At 51.5% G+C, this 10,703-nt stretch overlaps 1 protein-coding gene across 1 annotated transcript; it reads right to left on the minus strand.

Annotated features, from left to right (window-relative positions):
- Positions 1-596: 596 nt before the first annotated feature.
- Positions 597-10,117, minus strand: LOC120038872 (gap junction alpha-4 protein-like). The gene is made up of 2 exons (XM_038984456.1): positions 10,032-10,117; positions 597-1,589 (listed from the first exon to the last, which is right to left on the minus strand). The coding sequence occupies exon 2, from the start codon at positions 1,577-1,579 to the stop codon at positions 746-748; it is 834 nt and encodes a 277-aa protein (XP_038840384.1). The 5' UTR covers positions 1,580-1,589; positions 10,032-10,117; the 3' UTR covers positions 597-745.
- Between the last annotated feature and the right edge of the window lie 586 nt (positions 10,118-10,703).

The following is a 10,703-nucleotide window of genomic DNA, read 5'->3' on the forward strand; positions in this document are numbered from 1 at the left end:
CACCATCAGGGTCCATCCCTGCTCCCGAAACCAGGTCCAGATAACTCTCACTGGGCCTTGTGTAGCTGGCCTCACCCAGGTCCAGATAACTCTCACTGGGCTTGGTGTAGCTGGCCTCACCCAGGTCCAGATAACTCTCACTGGGCTTGGTGTGGCTGGCCTCACCCAGGTCCAGATAACTCTCACTGGGTTTGGTGTAGCTGGCCTCACCCAGGTCCAGATAACTCTCACTGGGCTTGGTGTAGCTGGCCTCACCCAGGTCCAGATAACTCTCACTGGGCTTGGTGTAGCTGGCCTCACCCAGGTCCAGATAACTCTCACTGGGTTTGGTGTAGCTGGCCTCACCCAGGTCCAGATAACTCTCACTGGGCTTGGTGTAGCTGGCCTCACCCAGGTCCAGATAACTCTCACTGGGCTTGGTGTAGCTGGCCTCACCCAGGTCCAGATAACTCTCACTGGGCTTGGTGTAGCTGGCCTCACCCAGGTCCAGATAACTCTCACTGGGCTTGGTGTAGCTGGCCTCACCCAGGTCCAGATAACCCTCACTGGGCTTGGTGTAGCTGGCCTCACCCAGGTCCAGATAACTCTCACTGGGCTTGGTTTAGCTGGCCTCACCCAGGTCCAGATAACTCTCACTGGGCTTGGTGTAGCTGGCCTCCCTCATGGGTAAATGCAGATGGCCCTTCTCCTGGTAAGGCAAAGCTTGCTGCATCTCCATCTCCAGGCTTGGAGCACCAGGCCGGACTCAGACCCTAGCTATGCCAGGAAAGGTGTACTGCTCCTGGGCATAGCGCTTCTCCAGGTGATGGGTGATGGCCAGCTGGAGGAGGTGGAGGAGCTCTGCTATGTTGAGAAGGACAGAGACTCCAGCGATGGCCTGGGTGTAGATGGTGAAGATGGTCTTCTCCGTGGGTCTGGAGACGAAGCAGTCCACCGTGTGAGGACAGGGGTCCCGGACACACTCGAACCGGGCCGGGATCACGAAGCCGTAGAGGTACCATAGCCCCACGATGAAGCCGACCTCCAGGAGGACCTTGAGGAGGATGCTGGCAGCGTAGGCACAGAGGAGACGGCCCTTCAGCTTAGGAGCCTCTGGGAGAGCTTTCACCTCCTTCCTCCCTCCTTTCTCCTCCTCTAGTTCTTCTATCTCATCCCCCTTTCTCACCTCCCTCTTCTTCTCTTCATTCTTCTTTACTCCTCCCCTCTCTCGTACCTCACCACCACCACCACCCTCCTCCGTTCTCTTCTTCTCCTCATCTTCCTCCTCCTTCGCAGCCCTCAAGGCCACATACCCAAAATAGAAAATAGTCGGCGTGGAAACAAAAATCACCTGGAGCACAAAATAGCGGTAATGTGATATGGGGAAAGCTTTGTCGTAACACACGGCGGTACATCCAGGTTGCTTGGTGTTGCAGACGAAGCTGTTTTGTTCGTCGTCCCAGGCGGACTCTGCGGCGGTGCCCAGGACCAGCATGCGGAACAGGAAGAGGACAGTGAGCCAGACACGGCCCACCCCGGTGCTATAACCCTGCCCCTCCTCCAACAGCTGCTCCAGGAAGGACCAGTCAGCTCTGGACATCCTCTGTAACCTGGGGGTAAGCACGTAAACACATGAAAACACACATATACAGCTCTCTCTCACAGACACACACTCTCTCTCATTCTCTCTTTCACACACACACATACACACACACACAAACACTTTCTCTTTCTATGACACACTGGTGAAACATCTGTGAATACATGCTGGGAAAATGTGTGTCAATAAAACATATTATGTTTCTACATTATTATGTTTCTACATTATTATAACCTCTTTCTATTTTAAAACACTTTAAAGTTTTTTCAAACTCTGTGTCTGAACTGACATCTCGATGTGATTTTGTCAGAACATGTTATTTTGTCAGAACATGTTATTTTTGTCAGAACATGTTATTTTTGTCAGAACATGTTATTTTTGTCAGAACATGTTAGTTTGTCAGAACATGTTAGTTTGTCAGAACATGTTAGTTTGTCAGAACATGTTATTTTTGTCAGAACATGTTATTTTTGTCAGAACATGTTAGTTTGTCAGAACATGTTAGTTTGTCAGAACATGTTATTTTGTCAGAACATGTTATTTTTGTCAGAACATGTTATTTTTGTCAGAACATGTTATTTTTGTCAGAACATGTTAGTTTGTCAGAACATGTTAGTTTGTCAGAACATGTTATTTTTGTCAGAACATGTTATTTTGTCAGAACATGTTATTTTGTCAGAAAGGTACAGCTGGATAGGGGAAACGGGTCCATTCTAGCAGCAGGCTACAGGGAGAAAGGAACAGCCGGATAGGGGAAACGGCTCCATTCTAGCAGCAGGCTACAGGGAGAAAGGAACAGCCGGATAGGGGAAACGGCTCCATTCTAGCAGCAGGCTACAGGGAGAAAGGAACAGCCGGATAGGGGAAACGGCTCCATTCTAGCAGCAGGCTACAGGGAGAAAGGAACAGCCGGATGGGGGAAACGGGTCCATTCTAGCAGCAGGCTACAGGGAGAAAGGAACAGCCGGATAGGGGAAACGGCTCCATTCTAGCAGCAGGCTACAGGGAGAAAGGAACAGCCGGATAGGGGAAACGGGTCCATTCTAGCAGCAGGCTACAGAGAGAAAGGAACAGCCGGATAGGGGAAACGGGTCCATTCTAGCAGCAGGCTACAGGGAGAAAGGAACAGCCGGATAGGGGAAACGGGTCCATTCTAGCAGCAGGCTACAGGGAGAAAGGAACAGCCGGATGGGGGAAACGGGTCCATTCTAGCAGCAGGTTACAGGGAGAAAGGAACAGCCGGATAGGGGAAACGGCTCCATTCTAGCAGCAGGCTACAGGGAGAAAGGAACAGCCGGATAGGGGAAACGGCTCCATTCTAGCAGCAGGTTACAGGGAGAAAGGAACAGCCGGATAGGGGAAACGGCTCCATTCTAGCAGCAGGCTACAGGGAGAAAGGAACAGCCGGATAGGGGAAACGGCTCCATTCTAGCAGCAGGCTACAGGGAGAAAGGAACAGCTGGATAGGGGAAACGGCTCCATTCTAGCAGCAGGCTACAGGGAGAAAGGAACAGCTGGATAGGGGACACGGCTCCATTCTAGCAGCAGGCTACAGGGAGAAAGGAACAGCCGGATAGGGGAAACGGCTCCATTCTAGCAGCAGGCTACAGGGAGAAAGGAACAGCTGGATGGGGAAACGGCTACCATTCTAGCAGCAGGCTACAGGGAGAAAGGAACAGCTGGATGGGGAAACGGCTCCATTCTAGCAGCAGGCTACAGGGAGAAATGAACAGCTGGATAGGGGAAACGGCTCCATTCTAGCAGCAGGCTACAGCGAGAAAGGAACAGCCGGATGGGGGAAACGGCTCCATTCTAGCAGCAGGCTACAGGGAGAAAGGAACAGCTGGATAGGGGAAACGGCTCCATTCTAGCAGCAGGCTACAGGGAGAAAGGAACAGCCGGATAGGGGAAGCGGCTCCATTCTAGCAGCAGGCTACAGGGAGAAAGGAACAGCTGGATGGGGAAACGGCTACCATTCTAGCAGCAGGCTACAGGGAGAAAGGAACAGCCGGATAGGGGAAACAGCTACATTCTAGCAGCAGGCTACAGGGAGAAAGGAACAGCCGGATAGGGGAAACGGGTACATTCTAGCAGCAGGCTACAGGGAGAAAGGAACAGCCGGATAGGGGAAACGGGTCCATTCTAGCAGCAGGCTACCGGGAGAAAGGAACAGCCGGATGGGGGAAACGGCTCCATTCTAGCAGCAGGCTACAGGGAGAAAGGAACAGCCGGATAGGGGAAACGGCTCCATTCTAGCAGCAGGCTACAGGGTGAAAGGAACAGCCGGATAGGGGAAACGGGTCCATTCTAGCAGCAGGCTACAGGGAAAAGGGACAGCCGGATGGGGGAAACGGCTCCATTCTAGCAGCAGGCTACAGGGAGAAAGGAACAGCTGGATAGGGGAAACAGCACTATTCTAGCAGCAGGCTACAGGGAGAAAGGAACAGCTGGATAGGGGAAACAGCTCTATTCTAGCAGCAGGCTACAGGGAGAAAGGAACAGCTAGATGGGGAAACGGCTCCATTCTAGCAGCAGGCTACAGGGAGAAAGGAACAGCCGGATAGGGGAAACGGCTCCATTCTAGCAGCAGGCTACAGGGAGAAAGGAACAGCCGGATAGGGGAAACGGCTCCATTCTAGCAGCAGGCTACAGTGAGAAAGGAACAGCTGGATGGGGGAAACGGCTCCATTCTAGCAGCAGGCTATAGGGAGAAAGGAACAGCCGGATAGGGGAAACGGCTCCATTCTAGCAGCAGGCTACAGGGAGAAAGGAACAGCCGGATAGGGGAAACGGGTCCATTCTAGCAGCAGGCTACAGGGAGAAAGGAACAGCCGGATAGGGGAAACAGGTCCATTCTAGCAGCAGGCTACAGGGAGAAAGGAACAGCCGGATGGGGGAAACGGCTCCATTCTAGCAGCAGGCTACAGGGAGAAAGGAACAGCCGGATGGGGGAAACGGCTCCATTCTAGCAGCAGGCTACAGGGAGAAAGGAACAGCCGGATAGGGGAAACGGGTCCATTCTAGCAGCAGGCTACAGCGAGAAAGGAACAGCCGGATGGGGGAAACGGCTCCATTCTAGCAGCAGGCTACAGGGAGAAAGGAACAGCTGGATGGGGAAACGGCTACCATTCTAGCAGCAGGCTACAGGGAGAAAGGAACAGCCGGATAGGGGAAACGGCTCCATTCTAGCAGCAGGCTACAGGGAGAAAGGAACAGCCGGATAGGGGAAACGGGTCCATTCTAGCAGCAGGCTACAGGGAGAAAGGAACAGCCGGATAGGGGAAACGGGTCCATTCTAGCAGCAGGCTACAAGGAGAAAGGAACAGCCGGATGGGGGAAACGGCTCCATTCTAGCAGCAGGCTACAGGGAGAAAGGAACAGCCGGATGGGGGAAACGGCTCCATTCTAGCAGCAGGCTACAGGGAGAAAGGAACAGCCGGATAGGGGAAACAGCTCTATTCTAGCAGCAGGCTACAGGGAGAAAGGAACAGCTGGATGGGGAAACGGCTACCATTCTAGCAGCAGGCTACAGGGAGAAAGGAACAGCTGGATAGGGGAAACAGCTCTATTCTAGCAGCAGGCTACAGGGAGAAAGGAACAGCTGGATGGGGAAACGGCTCCATTCTAGCAGCAGGCTACAGGGAGAAAGGAACAGCCGGATAGGGGAAACGGCTCCATTCTAGCAGCAGGCTACAGGGAAAAGGGACAGCCGGATAGGGGAAACGGGTCCATTCTAGCAGCAGGCTACAGGGAGAAAGGAACAGCCGGATAGGGGAAACAGGTCCATTCTAGCAGCAGGCTACAGGGAGAAAGGAACAGCCGGATGGGGGAAACGGCTCCATTCTAGCAGCAGGCTACAGGGAGAAAGGAACAGCCGGATAGGGGAAACGGCTCCATTCTAGCAGCAGGCTACAGGGAGAAAGGAACAGCCGGATAGGGGAAACGGCTCCATTCTAGCAGCAGGCTACAGGGAGAAAGGAACAGCCGGATAGGGGAAACGGGTCCATTCTAGCAGCAGGCTACAGGGAGAAAGGAACAGCCGGATAGGGGAAACGGGTCCATTCTAGCAGCAGGCTAAAGGGAGAAAGGAACAGCCGGATGGGGGAAACGGCTCCATTCTAGCAGCAGGCTACAGGGAGAAAGGAACAGCCGGATAGGGGAAACGGCTCCATTCTAGCAGCAGGCTACAGGGAGAAAGGAACAGCCGGATAGGTTAAACGGGTCCATTCTAGCAGCAGGCTACAGGGAGAAAGGAACAGCCGGATAGGGGAAACAGGTCCATTCTAGCAGCAGGCTACAGGGAGAAAGGAACAACCGGATGGGGGAAACGGCTCCATTCTAGCAGCAGGCTACAGGGAGAAAGGAACAGCCGGATGGGGGAAACGGCTCCATTCTAGCAGCAGGCTACAGGGAGAAAGGAACAGCCGGAGACGGGAAACGTCTCCATTCTAGCAGCAGGCTACAGGGAGAAAGGAACAGCCGGATAGGGGAAACGGGACCATTCTAGCAGCAGGCTACAGGGAGAAAGGAACAGCCGGATAGGGGAAACGGGTCCATTCTAGCAGCAGGCTACAGGGAGAAAGGAACAGCCGGATAGGGGAAACGGGTCCATTCTAGCAGCAGGCTACAGGGAGAAAGGAACAGCCGGATGGGGGAAACGGCTCCATTCTAGCAGCAGGCTACAGGGAGAAAGGAACAGCCGGATGGGGGAAACGGCTCCATTCTAGCAGCAGGCTACAGGGAGAAAGGAACAGCTGGATAGGGGAAACGGCTCCATTCTAGCAGCAGGCTACAGCGAGAAAGGAACAGCCGGATGGGGGAAACGGCTCCATTCTAGCAGCAGGCTACAGGGAGAAAGGAACAGCTGGATAGGGGAAACGGCTCCATTCTAGCAGCAGGCTACAGGGAGAAAGGAACAGCCGGATAGGGGAAGCGGCTCCATTCTAGCAGCAGGCTACAGGGAGAAAGGAACAGCTGGATGGGGAAACGGCTACCATTCTAGCAGCAGGCTACAGGGAGAAAGGAACAGCCGGATGGGGGAAACGGCTCCATTCTAGCAGCAGGCTACAGGGAGAAAGGAACAGCCGGATAGGGGAAACGGCTCCATTCTAGCAACAGGCTACAGGGAGAAAGGAACAGCCGGATAGGGGAAACGGCTCCATTCTAGCAGCAGGCTACAGGGAGAAAGGAACAGCCAGATAGGGGAAACGGGTCCATTCTAGCAGCAGGCTACAGGGAGAAAGGAACAGCCGGATAGGGGAAACGGGTCCATTCTAGCAGCAGGCTACAGGGAGAAAAGGAACAGCTGGATAGGGGAAACGGGTCCATTCTAGCAGCAGGCTACAGGGAGAAAAGGAACAGCTGGATAGGGGAAACGGGTCCATTCTAGCAGCAGGCTACAGGGAGAAAAGGAACAGCTGGATAGGGGAAACGGGTCCATTCTAGCAGCAGGCTACAGGGAGAAAGGAACAGCCGGATAGGGGAAACGGGTCCATTCTAGCAGCAGGCTACAGGGAGAAAGGAACAGCCGGATGGGGGAAACGGCTCCATTCTAGCAGCAGGCTACAGGGAGAAAGGAACAGCCGGATGGGGGAAACGGGTCCATTCTAGCAGCAGGCTACAGGGAGAAAAGGAACAGCCGGATGGGGGAAACGGGTCCATTCTAGCAGCAGGCTACAGGGAGAAAGGAACAGCTGGATAGGGGAAACGGGTCCATTCTAGCAGCAGGCTACAGGGAGAAAGGAACAGCTGGATGGGGGAAACGGCTCCATTCTAGCAGCAGGCTACAGGGAGAAAGGAACAGCCGGATAGGGGAAACGGGTCCATTCTAGCAGCAGGCTACAGGGAGAAAGGAACAGCTGGATGGGGGAAACGGGTCCATTCTAGCAGCAGGCTACAGGGAGAAAGGAACAGCTGGATGGGGGAAACGGGTCCATTCTAGCAGCAGGCTACAGGGAGAAAGGAACAGCTGGATAGGGGAAACGGGTCCATTCTAGCAGCAGGCTACAGGGAGAAAAGGAACAGCTGGATAGGGGAAACGGGTCCATTCTAGCAGCAGGCTACAGGGAGAAAGGAACAGCTGGATAGGGGAAACGGCTCCATTCTAGCAGCAGGCTACAGCGAGAAAGGAACAGCTGGATAGGGGAAACGGGTCCATTCTAGCAGCAGGCTACAGGGAGAAAGGAACAGCTGGATAGGGGAAACGGGTCCATTCTAGCAGCAGGCTACAGGGAGAAAGGAACAGCTGGATAGGGGAAACGGGTCCATTCTAGCAGCAGGCTACAGGGAGAAAGGAACAGCTGGATAGGGGAAACGGGTCCATTCTAGCAGCAGGCTACAGGGAGAAAGGAACAGCCGGATGGGGGAAACGGGTCCATTCTAGCAGCAGGCTACAGGGAGAAAAGGAACAGCCGGATAGGGGAAACGGGTCCATTCTAGCAGCAGGCTACAGGGAGAAAAGGAACAGCCGGATAGGGGAAACGGGTCCATTCTAGCAGCAGGCTACAGGGAGAAAAGGAACAGCTGGATAGGGGAAACGGGTCCATTCTAGCAGCAGGCTACAGGGAGAAAAGGAACAGCCGGATAGGGGAAACGGGTCCATTCTAGCAGCAGGCTACAGGGAGAAAGGAACAGCTGGATAGGGGAAACGGGTCCATTCTAGCAGCAGGCTACAGGGAGAAAGGAACAGCTGGATAGGGGAAACGGGTCCATTCTAGCAGCAGGCTACAGGGAGAAAAGGAACAGCTGGATGGGGAAACGGGTCCATTCTAGCAGCAGGCTACAGAGAGAAAGGAACAGCTGGATGGGGGAAACGGGTCCATTCTAGCAGCAGGCTACAGGGAGAAAGGAACAGCTGGATGGGGGAAACGGGTCCATTCTAGCAGCAGGCTACAGGGAGAAAGGAACAGCTGGATGGGGGAAACGGGTCCATTCTAGCAGCAGGCTACAGGGAGAAAGGAACAGCTGGATGGGGAAACGGGTCCATTCTAGCAGCAGGCTACAGGGAGAAAGGAACAGCCGGATGGGGGAAACGGGTCCATTCTAGCAGCAGGCTACAGGGAGAAAGGAACAGCCGGATGGGGGAAACGGGTCCATTCTAGCAGCAGGCTACAGGGAGAAAGGAACAGCCGGATAGGGGAAACGGGTCCATTCTAGCAGCAGGCTACAGGGAGAAAGGAACAGCTGGATAGGGGAAACGGGGAGTCGCACAAAATGGAAAATAAGGTTGTGGATAAAGGAATGACACAGTTTCATGTGTAAAACATCTAAAGACTTTCATCACTATACTGACACCATTTCTGTTTCTAAAAGGATGTCTTTTTTTTTATTTTAAACTTTTGTTCATATTTTTTCAGAGCCCCAGCACTGCACAACGAGGATGAGGGAGTGAATCGTTGATCCAATCAAATCAAATGTTATTGGTCGCATACACATATTTAGCAGATGTTATTGGTCACGTACACATGGTTAGCAGATGTTATTGGTGACATACACATGGTTAGCAGATGTTATTGGTCACATACACATGGTTAGCAGATGTTATTGGTCTCATACACATATTTAGCAGATGTTATTGCAGGTATAGCAAAATGCTTGTTTTTTGGAAAGTTTCTCAAAAACGTGTCTGGACCCCTCTATAACATTCCATGTACATAAAAAAAAAATTGAGATTAGGTTATAAAATATCTAACTTCTCCTTTAATAACAATGAGTTGAAACAATTCGATTTTTTTTGTTGTAACAGTGCAAGCACACAGTCCTATAGGCTATATATATATATATATAGGTAAGTGTATCACCGCATCTGCCCAGAGGTCTGGACCTCTATGGTACAGAAGGTCCATGAAGCAGTGTCCTGGCAACACAGGGTTGTTGTTCCTGCTGGTTCCATCAATCACTACAGCAGTCATACCCCACTGGGGAAAAAACTGGTTGAATCGACGTTGTTTCCACGTCATTTTAACCCCCCCACCAAAAAAAATAAAAATCTATGTGATGACTTTAAATCAACATGGAAAACTAATTGGATTTGCAAAAAGTCAACAACATAATGGTATTTCGTGGATTTCTTTCACCCTACTTTAATTAACCTAAATCCAATGACCTGGTGAATAGTTTTGTTGATTTCACATTGAATTCACGTTAGTTGTCAACTGGGGCGGCATGTAGCCTGGTGGTTAGAGCGTTGGACTAGTAACCGAAAGGTTGCTGGCTTGAATCCCCGAGCTGACAAGGTAGAAATCTGTTGTTCTGCCCCTGAACAAGGCAGTTAACCCACTGTTCCCAAGTAGGCCGTCATTGTAAATAAGAATTTGTTCTTAACTGATATGCTTAGTTAAATAAAGATAAAATAAACTCAGCCAACTGTAAATCAACACGGGAATCATGTGGTCACAATGTCATAAGAATACATAAAAAAGACCCGTTTGGGATAAAAGCGCTGCATCCTTACCTATCAGTTGTAAAGTTTGGTTATTTTCTATGATGACTTGTCAGAGTACTCCGTAGACCGTGGGATGTGCGTTCTTTAACCAGCACTCTAGTCGGAATGAGTGGGGACAATTTCTCAATGCATTTTATTGGCCTGCCCACAGGAACTCGGCCCAGGAAAGGGAATGGATGAATCCTGAAATATGTATCCGTTCACTGCGCTGCTCACAGCCACGGAGCTCCGAGATGGACTGTCGATCGTGAAGGGTTTATTTGTTGAACTACTCATCTTGAATAAGTGATTGGCCTTCAAGTTGATATCTTCAGCGATTATTTTATCAAAGTTGAGCAACAGGTATAGAAAGTGGTATAATCTGTGCTACTTAATTGACCAGTTGTCCGAAACCATAAATCTATGGGGGGAAAAAGCTTTCAAAACGGTCTGTTCAACAGTAGATTGGACACGTTGTATTTTCATCGAAGTTTGTTGATTTATTCAATTCCTAAGAAGTTAGAGTTAACAACTTGTTTCGTGAAATGTCCCGTAAATCCACACAATGGCGCCAGTCACCGCTTTTTCTAGGAAGATGACGCACCAGCGGAATGAGCTGTTTGTTCCATTAGTTTTGTTCAGTGAGCGGTGAAACCATCGATGCTGACAAGGGAAAAACACTAAATGAGTGCAGAAAATAGA

This window comes from Salvelinus namaycush, unplaced genomic scaffold, assembly GCF_016432855.1.
Source record: "Salvelinus namaycush isolate Seneca unplaced genomic scaffold, SaNama_1.0 Scaffold2417, whole genome shotgun sequence".
Lineage (NCBI taxonomy): Eukaryota > Metazoa > Chordata > Actinopteri > Salmoniformes > Salmonidae > Salvelinus > Salvelinus namaycush.

Coding starts and splice junctions, on each gene's coding strand:
- LOC120038872 (XM_038984456.1), bottom strand. CDS start 1,579: ATGTCCAGAGCTGACTGGTCCTTCCTGGAGCAGCTGTTGGAGGAGGGG.